General features: G+C 38.4%; 1 protein-coding gene and 1 long non-coding RNA gene across 6 annotated transcripts in view; one reads left to right on the top strand and one right to left on the bottom strand.

Annotated features, from left to right (window-relative positions):
- The first annotated feature begins 7,244 nt into the window (after positions 1–7,244).
- On the top strand, positions 7,245–13,053 carry LOC114156832 (uncharacterized). The gene is made up of 2 exons (XR_003598026.1): positions 7,245–12,067; positions 12,108–13,053. It is a non-coding gene; the product is annotated as an uncharacterized LOC114156832 (long non-coding RNA).
- Positions 13,054–14,054: 1,001 nt separating this feature from the next.
- Positions 14,055–15,548, bottom strand: part of LOC114156830 (nuclear factor 1 B-type) — an 87,821-nt gene continuing 86,327 nt past the window's right edge. For all 5 annotated transcript variants that reach the window (XM_028037353.1, XM_028037354.1, XM_028037351.1 and 2 more), the window contains one exon: positions 14,055–15,314. In XM_028037353.1, coding sequence (XP_027893154.1) covers positions 15,182–15,314 — 133 coding nt within the window. In that variant the 3' untranslated portion in view covers positions 14,055–15,181. The remainder of the gene's footprint in view (positions 15,315–15,548) is intronic.

Genomic DNA, 15,548 nt, shown 5'->3' with positions numbered 1-15,548 from the left:
TTTGCTGTAACCTAGATCCATGCGTATCTCCTTCTAAAAGGTTCATTAAGTGTTAAATATTGTCTCTGTACAACAATATAAACACTCCTCCCCAGTTTATGTCAGTAATGCACCATTTAGTTGTTTGCCAACCACAAGAAGAAGAGCATTCAGGGTAGTGTGCTTTGTGGACCAGGGTTGGCAAATACTGTAATGTAAAGTAGTGGAGAACTATGAAAAAGAAATGAACGTCATTAAGATTTGTTTTCCAAAAAATGTACAGGCTTTCACTGGAGAAATATAGAAGAAATACTGATATGAGGGGGAAATTATATATTGTGTTCCCTGAATCAAAGCTTTGTCAAATCACCTTTTTGTATGTTTGAACAAGTGTAGAAGCGTCAAGAGACTAAGGGTTTTGCCCATTCTTCATTACAAAATACCTCAAAATGGATGGACAACATCTCCGATAATCAGTCTGTGAATCTTGCCACAAATTCCCAATTGAGTTTAGATCTGGACTTCTGATTCTAAAATCAAATTAAAATCTCATTTAAACTCAATGAAGTTTGTGATAATTGTGTAAAATAGTGCAAAGGTGGGTCCATGATGCTTTTAGCAGTCTGAATGTTTGTGGCAGCAAAAGGACGTTGATAATGATCAGCAGCCTTGTGGTGATCATTACATTAAAAGCCATCTTGATGTTTTCTCTGGGTTTTTGTTGTTTTTTTCCCAGACCTTAAAGGACTTCAGCCTGTTCGCTCCGTTAAACGTATTTCATTCTGTACCCTTGCACTGCGTTTGTCTCAGGAAATTGAAACATACAGCAACTTTTGCCGGTCTGAACGTTTTTCACCCACTTCGCTCGGTGACGATTCTGTGTGCTGAAGCTGCAGGGAAACCGCAGCGAGTCGCAAGCGGGTCGAGACACTGACCACAGGCACCCAGATCCAGACTCAGTGACAGACCTTGTGGTGACATCTGCTTTTACTCAGAGAGAAGCACTTCAGCACTTAATAAAGCATGTAATCACGCTGTTGTAACTCGGGAGCAGACAAAGCAGCGCAGGCTCGCAGAAAACCGCTTCATAAGGCGACTTTTCCCTCGCACACTAATGCCTGGTTCTGTTTATCTGCTTTTAGTTTATCAGCAATTTTGCTTTAAGGCCCAAATGAAGACAAAGTGCTTTGTGAAGTTGTAATGATTGATTACAGGCCTTCGCAGTACAAGCAAGAGAGCTATTTGCTGAAAATCTGACGGAAAAGGTGTCGGGCTCTTATCCTATACCCACCTGTATGCAATTTAGTGCATGTAAATGTCAGGAAAAAGGAAGGAGGTGTACTTTTTAATGCTGGTGTAATTTTACAGGGAGAAAGCTGAACTCCACATCTAGTAAAAAAAAGACTACTTTTGCTATCACCAAACACATGTCACATAGCCAAAATACTTTCTGCGGTGTGTTTCTGCACCAACAAAACCTTCAAGTTCTGCACCGGCTTTGCAGTTTTACAGGCCGGGGCCCAAAGTCAAATTCACTTTGAGTGTGTTCTCTGCATCTGCTCTCATATTTCAGCTAAACTGCCTCCTCGGCAGGGCCAAGGAATGCATCAGGCACCATAAATCAGGCGCTTGATGGGAACTTGGCGGCCATACAGCGGCGCAGAGAGCGGCGTTATGTAGCCACGGTACAGTAAAGATGTTTTAAGGTGAACATTACCATCTTGGTGGAGGAGAAAAAAAGCCAGGGGGAGGATACTTTGATTCGAGGGGAGTTTTTGAGTAAATGACAGAGCTATGAAAGCCTGTCTCACCTCCTTTGGCCTTTTGCATTCCTGTACTTGTGAATCACTATCATTGCTGTGATGGCTATAGGCTATTTATACAGTGTCAGTTACTGGTTTAGGCTGTTTCTTATTTCTTTTTGTCACAATGTTTCAGATCATCAAATTAAAGTTTTTTTTCCCTGACAAATATAAATAAAGAAAGCAGTTCTAAAATGATCATTTCATTTATAAAGGAAACTAATCTGAACCTGAGTAAAAAAAAACCAAACAAAATGTCACATTGTTAGAAGCTCTTAAATTTCACCCAAAACACTTTCAAATGAAAGAAAATGAAAGTTAGCATGAAAACTTTTTTTCAGTGGTAGGTTATGTTGGATTAGTGCATATAAAACTTGACTATTTTTTTTCCTTGAAGTGCATTAATTTGGCTTTTTTGGTTTGAGATGGCTCTGTTCTGTCAATAAGAGGCTTCGGATGGTGACTAAATAATACATTTAGTATTTCTGAGTTGTTTAATGAAAGCATTTACCGTGTCTACAAATATGACTTGTATCTTTTACTAGCACACGTTATTGAAATCTCAAGATTTTAGCTTTCCAAAGACGTACATTCCGTATGTGGACATAGAAAGGGTGTTGCAAAAAATGCAAAATGTTAAATTCTTTCACTACATGATATGTAGAATCAAAAAATGATTCAAACAGAACCTGTGTTTCAACATGAATAGGGCTAAAATACCTCAAGAAGCAACACATCTCGCACCTATCTAAAGAAATTCAAGATCAGAAACAAAGTTATTGATGTCTATCAGTCTGAGAATTATTACAAAGCACTTCCCAAGGCTTTGGGGTCTTCAGTGAACCACAGTGGGAGCCATTATCCTAACAGTGGTCAAACTACGAAAGTGAATAAAAGAGCACATCAACCACTCATCTAGGAAGTCACTAAAGACACAAGAACAGCTTGGAAAGCTGTGCTGGCCTCACTTGCTTGAGTTAAAAAAACTGCTGACCAAAAAGAACCAAAGAACTAAATCTCATCATCTTAATGATCTCTGATTAAGACCTTTGGGGAAATAGTCTGTGAACTGACAAGACAAATGTAGAACTTCTTTGACAACAGAAGTAACCCAGCATTTAAAAAAAACAAAATCATACCTCCAGTCAAACATGGTGGTAGTTAATCCTGAAGGAGAATGTCTGGGTGTCTGTTTATAAACCGATGTTAAAATGTATTTGGTTACCTTTAACATTTAAGTAAACAAAAGAAATCGTGCAGGAAGCAGATACTTTGTCATGACACTGAATCCGGCTACAACCCCAGTTGTGGCACAGCTTGGGCGTTAAACTCTTCTTGTTTTTCGTTTTACCCTGCAGAAGTTGCACAGGTGGGTTTCCTTGGTCGCTGTCTTGTTCGTCTTTCTTGTCACGGTGGGAGTGAGTGAAAGAGTTCATGTAAAGAAGGCAGCCGGCGCTGTGTGTGCCAGGTTTGTTTGTCATCTCCAACTGTCTGCGCCTTATGCAAATGGGTGGGGGGCTGGGAAGGACAGCTCCATGGGAAACTGCTGGTGCTAATCCAGCATGTTGAACAGGGGAGGAGAGGAGTACTTTTCAATAAAGCACCCCCACCCTTCTGTCAATTCATACACACACAAACAAACACCCTCGACGCGCACGCACACCCCCTCGCTCACAAGCGTCCCGTGTGCGCCTTCAAACAAACAACACAGCAAAAACACAATGACACACAACTCCTTTCCCACTCTGACGCACATAAACACCGAACACCTGTTTCTTTTCTGCGCATCTAAACAGACATGAATTGTTATGTGAACAAATCCCACGATCTTAAGACCCACCGTCAATCCGCGGGGTGTGATACCAGAGCGCTTTCAATGAGATAACAACGAGCCGCAGCGTGATCGGCCTGTACTTCCACCTAAAGATAGACTAATAACACGCTCCAGCCACGGTTCATGACTCGGACTATGAAATTTATGCTAATTTGTGTGGGAATATTGGAGCTAAGAGTGCCGTTTAGAATCAGAGATGGGTTTTTTTAAATTGTGGACATCCCTCCTTCATTCCCCAAGCTGTCTTTTTGCGAACAAATGCAGGATAAGATTTTGGTTGTCTCTTCATTAAAGCTCTTGAGTTGAAAGTTTTGGTGCCCATCAGAAATCCCAGAAGGAAAAATCTGTCGTTAATTGTGCTTAGGTAATTAATTTGGCACGAACTGTTCAAAAACCCAATATAGGTATTTATCAATCACTTTTAAACACAAAAACTGAACTTATTCGCAGTTCAGTTTTTCTGTGGAACTTGACTGAACAATTTGAGTAAAATTTGAGTATTAGCTGACTTTATTTCGTAGAACAAATGGAATATATTCAAAGGAAAATGTTTGAAAAGTTCACATGTAATGCTACTTGACATGCTATTGGTTGGTGCTTACAAAGCAGCCAATCCAGGAGTAGCATTTGTTTTATATTGGCTGTATATCCAAAAGAGTAAATAAAAAATAAATACTGTAGTACCACTAAATTGGTTTTTGTATTAATGCATATTTAGGTATTGAACTATAAATAGGTCGTACAGGATGTGTCAAATGTTCATGGATTCCACTACAATGCTAAACAGCCCCAGTATTACATCAAGTCTAAAAAAACAAAAGAAATTCAAAGGTTTTACTCCAGTTAAATTAATTAACCACCCAGCATGTAGATAAAGATAACTGCTGTTGTTTGATACCCAGTATTATCTCTCACGTTTTTGTAAATTAAATGGACGTGAGACCACAATTAATCATTTCAAAACTGTCTTCACACGTAATGTAACATGCAACCGTTACAATCTCAGTATAAATAACAAAATTTACTATAGGAATAGATATTTAAAAAGTAAAAAGAGGCAATAAAGGGCAAATCATTAAACTAAAGCTGTATTGAAGCATTTTCTTTATTTTCTGCTTCAGCATTTAGTTTTCTTTAGCTTACACTAAACCTGTAAGAAGTTTGTCTGTGTTAGCAGGATTTTCCTGACATTCACTAATCACTTAATCTGTAGCTGAAGCCAAAGTTTGCAGACAGGTCAGAAAGGTGTCAGTCAAGACAAGAGTACAAAAAAGTAAAAAAAATAAATCACTCGATCATATTTGTAGGATAAAAGTGACGGCAGTGACCAAAAGCTGGGGAAAATGTGGAAAAATGTCTTAGTCTGAAAATGATCAGGGAATAAAATAAAGAAATAGTTTTCAAATCACGATTCTATCTATTGAAACCAACTTGAAACTCTGAATAAAACCGCAACCCGTTAAATAATGTGATTAACTTACCGAGAGCCATTGAACATACATGGAAAAAACATGGAACAGTGGTGAACGTACACAAGAGCGGCCAGAGTTACTCCCAAGATCTTTAATGATTTGTCTTGTTTTGTAATCACAAAAATATCTTCATGCAATTTTTCAATCTTTATTAAAAACATATGGTCGAGATCACTAAACCGAAACTTTGCCTCGGCCGCTTCCTGGTAAAGTAAATTAACTTATTCTTCAATGCCAAGAAGTATTAGTATAGTTCTCCCATAATCACAGCATAAATGTGTTTGTTGCAATGCTATGTAATCATACTGGAAATTTAAGATCTACATAAGTAAACACTAACAAAATAAATCTGAACAAACTCTGCTGTGTTTGCTTCCTGCTAGATAAAGTGCGTTAAAGTCACAATTTTGTGCCAAAAGAGGAAATGGATTAATTCTCCAGCTTAATTCTAGCAGCACGCAAGACAAATTTTATATTTCTCCGTTTCAACCTTAGGACGCGACAGAGCTCTTTTGTGCTGGCATTGGCTCGGCTCCAACGGTGCAGTCCAGCCTCTGCGCTCACAGGTTTGTGTGAGAGAACTCGCTGTGCTTTTTCCCCTCTTCGGTACACAGTGGAGCCGCACATCGGACAGCCGTGAGGCGCCGTTATTTTCCCCCGGAGTCGTACGTGGAAGAGGAGGAAAAATGGACAAACACAAAGGCAATCAACAAATCTCCTTTTGCTGGAGCTCTGTGAAACATAATAAGACCAAATCATCATCTATTTAGCTTCGTCAAATCACTGACAGCAGGCCTTGATAAAAGAGAATGGAAAATATGTAGGGTACAAGACGCTGCCAAGACCCTCACCGACAAGAGCTTCCTATTGAAGCCAGATGTTGATTCAACTGGCCAATTTTGATAAATGGCATAATGATTACCATTATAGATTGAGTAATTTTATATCCGCATGCCACATTGTTGGTCCCTTTTAAATGGAAGCCAAATAAAGTCTGATTTGTGCCCGAGGCCAGGTGGGCTTTTCTGGTGTTGGTGTGCGACATGTAGTGCCTTAATCACCGTTAGGAGGGCACCCATGCAGCAGATGAGCCACCTGGCCTGCAGGGCACCGCAGACGGTTCCTGTTGTTGTCGTCAACTGTCCAGAAAAGCCCGTCACACAGCTCCATAATGAGATTTAATTGCCGCTTTAACCTGACGTTTGCCCCTTCTAATGACCTCAATCCCATTAGAAGGACTTACTCAATCAGAGCTTCTCAAACTTGACCCACTGACCCATATGGATGTTACCTGGTGTGGCACTCTGGTGTTTTGATGGACTAAATCTGAGGTCCAAACACCGTGTCCCCTTTCTCCAGGGATTTGGGGTGTTACAGCAGATTAGCGAGAGTAATGCCACAATGGAAAATGGGTGTGGGGAGTTACAGGATCGCTGCTGGACATAAACTGATGTTTGCGTTCAGGCCTTACTGTGACAGATACTTCGGAGAATCAAAGAAAATCCAATTACTGTACTAAGATACTTTTCCCCCCCTCTGATCTCATACTGTCCTTATTTCCTTCCTACCACAAATCCGCTTTAAGGTTCTTTTAAGACCTTTTTTCACCTTGCAAAACATTCAGTGCTCCACATTTCTGGGAATAAACATAAAGGAGAGTAACAGTGTGTGCAATCAGATTGACCTCAAGTTTTGGAAGACTTGTCTGTACTGTACTGCAGAAAGAACCCTAATCCTACTTCTAACTACAATGATATGCAATTGAGTCTTCTCTTATAGTATAAAATATTTTATTCTCTTTAGCAAGAGAGATTTTCAGCTGCCATGTTGTTGAGAAAGCCAATGTTTCGCTCCAGGGACTTTGGCGTTAATACCCGATCTATACCGAAACTAATATTTTGGAAAAGCCTACTGACCCCACATAAACATAAACAGGGTTTTTGTTGAGAAAACCTGAAAAATGCTTTTGAAAATACACATTTGTTACTACCAGTCCTGGAAATATGTATAATAATAACCGAGTTATTTTTGTATTTCTTTTTCTTTTGCATCTGTCTCATGGGTTATGATTTTGTTTCCATTAAAATGCAAATGTGAACTGAAGTAGTAAATGACAAAAAAGGTAAAGGTAAACACAAGAAAGAGTCACAGTTGTGAAGTCGTTTTTGTAGCATAGCTCATTTTATTGTTTAAACAGTTTTGCATAGGAAATATATCCACTTCCAGTAATTGACTGCAGTAAAAACAGCTGCTAGCAGTATAGGCTGGATATAACAGTAACAATCACAAAAGGTTGAGCCTCTATTTACACTGATTTTTAATCTTGTGGCAATTTTAGCCCCTGCATCAAATGTAACCAGCTTGAAGGCATTGCCTAAATGCTTCGCATTACTAAAAATCAATAAAAAGAAGGGATATCAAGGCCTTCGCTATACAGTTCACAATGGACACCTGTGGCTCCTAGACTGTAAATTAAAAAGATAAAATAATAAAAAAAAAAAACAGGTTTCCAAAATTCCTCTAAAACATACATTCAGATACATACATAGACCTTGAACACACTTGCAGTGTAACTACGATCACTACTGGAGACTGCTTACATACTGTTTTGTTGTTGGTGTTGTTGTTGTTCGTTATGTACAAATCCGCCGTAGATCCTCAGAGTGAAATGTGTGTGCAGAGGGAAGAGAAAGTGCCACAAAATCCCCACTACCCACCTCCCGTTTAAAAAACACAAAACAAACAAAAAAAAAACCAAATCCATAAACAACAAATCAGCTCTGCAGAGAAAAGAAAATACATTACTTCATCCTTTCACTGCACATAATGTAGCACTGACCCTCTTTGCTCCGACTCCCCAGAAAAGGAAGATTATTTTAGAGTTTAAACAAGTTTGATGTGGACATGTGTGTTGACATATTTATAATATGAAAACATTACAAAACAAAACAAAAAAAAAATCAATAAGCGTGTAATGCAAAGAACATTTTCCAGATGACTACGCCACATTCTCCTCTGAGTGACGCAATTTATGTTTTATCACATTCTACTGTTATATACAACAGACACTTGGACAGCTTGAACAGGCACTGCTAGCTTCTCATCTCCGTTTGGTGAGTTACAACCTGTAAAAATGCTGGTTTTAATGTTTGCTTTATAACCTGACGTTGACTGACTAGCAGCTAGCCAAAAGTATGGAGGATGTGTATTGCTCGAGTGGGATGAAAATGAAGTTTCCTTTACGCCTGCACGCCTCTCAGTCCCTTCAGAACGCTCGAAGTAAAACAAAAAATAAAACCACACGTATTGGATGAGTGCCACAGGTCCTCCTTGCATATGGTTGCCCTGTTCCTCTGTCATGATTAGAGTTGTAATACTTTAGACAAAAATTAAAATAATGATCTGACATGATGCTGCGGACAGATTGAACACTGTTTACATTATTTTTTTAATAAAGTTTCAGGACGTTTTCGACATTCAAACTGAAAAACAAACAAAAAAATATATATACCTCAGCTGGAAAAGTAAAGTACCCTAAAGTGAAGCACCTTAAATTTATACAAAGGAGGGGATTTCTATATAGTACATCAAGCATGTGAAAAGTGCAAAATGACTGATGTGTAGATACTGATCTTGTAGGACATTCTTGAGAAGACAATTAATTATTGACCACGATCAACCACAAATTGGTCAGTAAAATTAGATAAGAGTGCTGGCTGTTTCGCTCCCTTGTCATTTTATGCTGTAGCAGTTTTGGTTTAATGACCACAGGGCATTTCGTTTTGACTCCGCATCAATTGGATGTACTTATTTTTCCAACAAATGATATCCATCAAAATGCTTTTTGTAATGAAAATAAAACTAAGTGAATTTGCAATGTTTGAAGAACAAAGCGGTTTGCTTACAGGCATTCAATGGAAGTTGGATGGGATTAAATGGCAAAACGCACAAAATGGGGAACCACCATGTTGGGTCAGCTGTTGTCTTTATACACCAAGTTCGAACATGAACCATCATTTTGTTGCTTCTTTTATACCATTTAATACCTGTAAACAAAACCATTTCACATGTGTTCCTGCCTATTGTTTAATTTGTCATATATTACTCATGTTCTGTTACATTTTGCCCATTGGTTTATTGTGGAGATGAATATTCTTGAAAACGGATTAGTGCACTTGTTCTGACGAAAAAAAATACATAAACAGGATATGATTATCGACGCGCAAACAAGGAACAATTTAACATTTTTCAATTTGAAAATATTAAATTGGGCTACTGATTAATAAAAGCCACTAGTGCCACAAAATCTTAATAATGTGTTTTTATTTCAAATGGTAAGTTAAATCATGAGGCAGATGAGAGCATTTTGATGTACTTGCTGTGGGTGTAAAACTGTCTGTTAGCCAGAACGAAACTAAACGAAGTGTCCCGTGGCAGAGCGCAGTAGCAGGAAGACCCAGGCATGGCACAACCAAAACTGCAAAAGTACAAATTAGAGAAGGGGCAAAAGGACCAGCAGCTAGCACCGATTGACACATTTCCATTAGGAAACTAAATATTTCATTCTTTTTAGGACGTTTGTCACTGGAGATTTTACCCTGCTCGTCATTCGTTTAATGTCAGATGCAATCTGCGGCCTTTCATTTTCTTTTTTTTTTTTTTTTTGTTGTTTTATATATTTTCTTTTTTTGTTGTTTGCTTTTTACTGGTTTAAGTGACATCACCCTCCCAGCTGCTACAACAAACACATTCACACCACTCGCTTGTTCAACAAGAATTTACACCCATTTTGAGAGAAAAAGAAAAAGCAAACAAAATTATCAAATAAAACAGAAAGAAAGAAAGAGAAAAGAAATTACAAATTTTGAGAAACGTCACATCACACTTACTATGGCCACTCTAATCAAAGTACAATTCAAATATTCATGGAGTTTTTCCACCCCAAAAATAGTTATATCTAAGCACTAGGAATAATGAGAAATAATAACATTAATAATAGTAATAATAAAAAAAACCTTCATTGTTGTTGTTCTTTATTCTTACTGATCTCACATCTCTCCAACCTGCCACATTTTCTTTTTTTTTTTTTTACATACAGGAATACAAACGTGATGACAACACTATTCGGGGTAACCTGGAGAGTTCTAACTCAAATCCAGCATCTAAAATAAAAAAATAAACTAAATGCTAATTAATTTCTTTACCTAAAATGGAATTGACTTGCTTTCCCCCTCCCAACCCCCCAGAAATGAAGATTTACAAATACAATCTTCAAGAGAAGAGCTCCCCAGAAAAGTTTACAGTGTACAAACTCCTGTCCTACGGCAGGATGTTAAAAAGAAAAACCAAAAATGTTTTATTTACTTGAACAAAAAGACCCTCATCTTCTTATTTCGTGTACCGTCGGAGGCACTCGATCTCACAACGTCCAGCTCACAAACAACACAGCCGCTCTCGCCTTGCATGCACACTTCAGCTGCAGAGGCAGAGTTTAACCCCCAGCGGACCGCAGCCAGCAACACGATCAGGATATTTACCTTTATGTACAGTCTCCCAATTTTACCAAACACTGACAGTACAGTGACCCTTACACACACACACACACACACACCCCGCACATGAACAGACACCCCTGGGGACAATGCACTTCAGTGGGTCTCTGATGGCCGAAGGCTGCAAAGCACTTTTTCTTTTTAAAAAAAAGACAGAACAGTGCACATAGAACGGGGTGACTTTTTCAAAATTAATATATATATTTTTTGATCTGCATAATAAATCCGGGTGAAGACGAAGAGCTTGAGCTTGACTTGAGGATCATTTTGTTGCTGCTCACACCAGAGAGCGCTCGGGAAAATTTCGCCCCTCAGAAAAGGAAATATTTCTTTCACGATTGTAGGGAAAGAGTGCAAAAGAGCTGCTTTTTCTCTGAGAGAAAACTCTGATTTCTACATTAACGACTGTATGATTGATATACATAATGCCCTGTAATATGCCTGAGAGGTTTAGATTGAGACTTCTGAACACTGCACGGGGAAGAAGATGATTGCCTATGTGCTCTATTTAAGTGCTATATATTTTTCCTTATCTAGTGGATTCTATTTAAGCTTCTAGTCGGCCATTAAAACAACATTCTTCTCTAGTCCAATAATTACTTTAACACACTTTTACTGGTTCTGCAAGGGGGAGTATGTGTGTTTATATACATTTATACAAATCTACTAGGTATAAAATACTCTCTAAAGGCTTGCCTGAGCCTGTCTGGAACTGATTTGGACAGGTCTCACTAGCATTAGTTGGTGTGTGATTGTTGCGCAGGTCACAGGCCACTTAGCTGATGTGTTCGTTAAGGCATCTATTCGGGAATTGCATTCGGCTGACGTCTCCCGAGAAAAAAGAGAGCAAGAGGGCCTGGCTGAAGCCCTCCGGGATCTGAGACCGACCGGGATTCTACGAGAAAAAAAATGATCTCCTACAATGATTGTCGTGCTCAAGTCAAGCCGTCTCTCCTGTAAAATATATGAGCTCCTTTCGAAAGGTTACATGCTAGCACCCCAGGTGGAAAGTTGAAAGAAAGAGTCACGGTTAGGCATGGGCCGGTGTGGGTTTGAGTGAAAACACCACGGTGGCTAGGGCATTTACAGGGACATTTAAAAGCAACATGACTGCTTTTATAGAAAACAAAAGAAACAATTATTCTTGCTGCCGCCAAAACAATTTAACATATAGATTATTGCAGCTATAAAGTTGTCAATAAAATGTATTTATTATTTTGATTTTGATATGTGGACTTAAGCAACAATTGAGAAAAATCCTGCATTAAACTTATTAGTTTACAAGTAGACGACTGTATTGCAGCAAATGTTACACCTAAGGCAAGGAGTAGCGCTAGCTAACAATAGCTAGTAAATTAGGCTAGGAGTATAGCTAGCTAAAAATAGCTATTAAATTAGGCAAGGAGTAGAGCTAGCTAACAATAGCTAGTAAATTAAGCTAGGAGTAGAGCTAGCTAACAATAGCTAGTAAATTAAGCTAGGAGTATAGCTAGCTAACATTAGCTAGTAAATTAGTCAGATCATCAGCGTATAGTTTTTCAATTGTAGTTTTATAATTGACTTACTTTAAAGGTGATTGGGGAACTCTTTTATGTTTTACTCTCTCATGTTTTAAAATTGTTTCTAAACAGCTGAATTTTTCTTTCTTTGTAATTGTAGCATCCTTTATTCAGCTAGCTACTAATTAAGCATTATTTTTATGCACAGACATAGGCAAAAATATATATAAAAAAACATACTCTAATTTTACCAGTAGTTTTAGTGTTTAATGCACAGACTATCAAACATGTCCATCAATGTCTGAAACCACTTTCGGAGCATTGTAGGCTATTATTAGCAAGTTAATTCATCGGGCTAGATCCTGCACGTGTCGGAATAAAGTGACAGGTGGGTAGTCCTTTAGTTACCATTTCATGAGTTTTTGGACAACTGGAAATATTTTCAAACAGCCTAATTTATGTTTTTTGTAGGTACAGTAAAGGTATTTTAGATTTTATTTTCTAGCTAACCAGCTGTGAAGGGATAGCGACAGTGCTGCTTCTTACAGATGGAGAAAAACTGATTTTATTTCTTGTTAAAGACGTTTCAAACTTTCAAAAGCGGTGAGTGAAAATCTTTAAAAACTTCAAGTAGCTCGATATGGCTAACCGACCCATGCCTAGTCACAGCAGACTAATTAGTGACTTTGCAGCCGTAGTAAGACCTACATAGGATGAATTCTTATGTTTTTTATACATACTTCTAAAAAAATTCACCCTTTTCCAAAAAAATATATTACACTGAAACATGTCTGACTGTCATTCGGTAGATGCTGGAGAAAACAAGAAAAAAAAAAAAATCAGACCTTGCCTTACACTGCATAGAAAGCAGTCCCCACTTTGGTCAATAAAAAAAAAAAAAAAAGAAAAAAAAAAGGAAACACCCACAACAACAACAACAACAACAACATCATCAACAACAACAGCGACGGACAACAACATCAACAAAATAAATGCATTACCATATTTTCTATCTCCAAACTAGCCTCTAATAATTGACACATCTATAAGCACTACCTACATAGGCAAAACTTGGTATTGCATAATTTTCATATTTCTGAATTCCACCCTCCACAATAGTAACGGGAAGATGAAGAAAATGAGCATTGAAGATAAGAGAGAAAACAAAAAGATGAAAGGTTATCAGAAAAACCACCAAAATACTGGAAAAAAACCAAATGCTGGTAGATTACAAACTTTAAAACAGCAACTATACACAGCCTTGATATGCAATGTAACTGTGAGATAGAGTAGTACATGAAGTTAAAAATCAACAATTTCATTCAAAGTACAAAACAATTCTTATCATAAAAATGTTAATTTTTTTTCTCTCTCTATAATGATAAATGCAGCAAAAACAACTGTAGTGACGTCTCTATATTCAAAGGCAAGGCACGTAATGTGGACTATATGTCGTCGTGCAAAATTAGGAGTATCGGAGAGATTTATTTTTTCTCGTGTGTGTGTGTGTGTATATATATATATATATATATATATATATATATATATATATATATATATATGCGTGTGTGTGTTGTCTGGACTGGAGGGGCAACAGCTGCGGGATTGCCATGCAGAGATCTTGATTTCGGGGATATGCCACCACCTGGATTCATAATTTCAGTTTTCACCCTCTTCCACTTTAGAGTTTGCCTTGCACAAGCTGTAGCTTTACCCATGAAGATTACAGTACATTTGCATGGATAATAACTGTACACATAAGCTTTATAAGCTGACGGCCAAATACTTTTTAATTGAAACAAAATGTCTCTCTCACGCACACTTTGTGTGTGTAATTTCTCGACTTATTTTAGATTGTTTAAGAAAAAAGAAATTGCCCATCGTGATGGGAAGTGCTCAGATCAGATTAAGTGCTGTTTTTTTTTTTCTGTTGCACAGGTAGCTTTATGCTTGTCTTCAAACTGCCTTTCACACTTTTTACTCATGCGAAGAGATGGATATGTGGCTGAAATCATATTCTTAAACATTTAATAACTATCCCCCTTCCTTTAGAGTCTTAGGGCAGTCAGACTGATAGCTTCCCTTCAAAAAAAATTCAATTGCACTTGCCTCTGTCGCAAATTTTTTCTTTTTTTCTTCCTCTTTTATTATTACATTCCTTTTGAAAAGGACTTGCGAGTCGTTTTTCTTCTTCTTTTTTTTAGGAGGGGTCCAATGTCAAGCTGTTAGCATTTAGTGTTTTTTTTTTTTTAAAAAAACTGCATCGAGAGTTCTCAACTCTCCCCATAAGTGTTTACATTAGTTCTTGAAATAAGTAGCAGTAAAGAAACAAAGTCAACACATTTTTTTTTCCTTAAAAACAAAGAGTTGTATCACAGTAAACTGAAATCAAACGGAAGAAAAAAAAACACTCTGAATTCACAATTTTTTTTTTTTTTTTTTGTTCCTACGGTGTACACAGTGAATCGTTCGTTCGTTCAGAGTCTCTTAGCCATCCACCAGGCAGGGATGTATCTGCAGACCCCCCCTCGGTTGACTGTGTGTGTGTGTGTGTTGCGAGGCGTTCAAAATGGTTTTCACCTTCCTCTGACGTTGAACAATAAGTAGGAATTACTGCCAGGAGTCTAGAGTGTCATGCAATTAAACATTAAGGCATCTATACATCACAGTATTCAGATGGATTGAAAAAAGTTCTGCAAACGCAACAACTGACTGGTGGGTGGGTGGATGTGTGCGAGGAGACATCAGACCTGAAGCTTTTCTTCTTTCCTCTGAGCCGTCCACTCATCATCTTTACTTCAGGGCCATTGTCCATCATCATCATCATCAGGATGAGGAGGAGGAGTGGGAGCGGGGAGGTGGAAGAGGTGAGACTGAGGGGGTCGGGAGGTCGAAGGTGAGGAGATTGATGAGGAGGGGGTTTATGCAGCACCTGCTGCTTTGCTGGTTTCATCCATGGCTGCAGACACCTGTAGTGCTAGCTCTGCCCCACACTTCCACCCTGGGTGGGGGGAGGGCAGAGGTGGGTCAAGCCTCGATGAGCTCAGTTCCCGGACTCGGCGGGGACCAGCGGTTCACCAATGATGTTTATGCTGTAGTTCTGGTGGACATTTGTTGGCAGAATCGGAGTCCCGTTCGACACTTGGAATGGAACTAAGCTCGCCCAGGTACCAGGACTGGAAAAAGAAAACACACAAAAAGACACAGAAATAATGGTTAGCGACATGCTGGGAGCTTTCTCCTTTTTGCAGATTAATGCAGTTATTATGAACATGAGGAACCAAAAACAAGAAATTAACAAATCCTTTTAATTATTTTCCAGGGAAAAGTGAAGTGACTCAAGTTTTCTCCAGCTCAGTGGCGCATTGAGTAACGCAGTGCAATGCCGGTCAGCTGGCTGATAGAAGAAT

The sequence above is a fragment of the Xiphophorus couchianus genome, chromosome 14 (assembly GCF_001444195.1).
Source record: "Xiphophorus couchianus chromosome 14, X_couchianus-1.0, whole genome shotgun sequence".
In the NCBI taxonomy this organism is placed as follows: Eukaryota; Metazoa; Chordata; class Actinopteri; order Cyprinodontiformes; family Poeciliidae; genus Xiphophorus; species Xiphophorus couchianus.
Note: the sequence above shows the minus strand (reverse complement) of the source record. Positions and strands in the feature narration are given on the sequence as shown.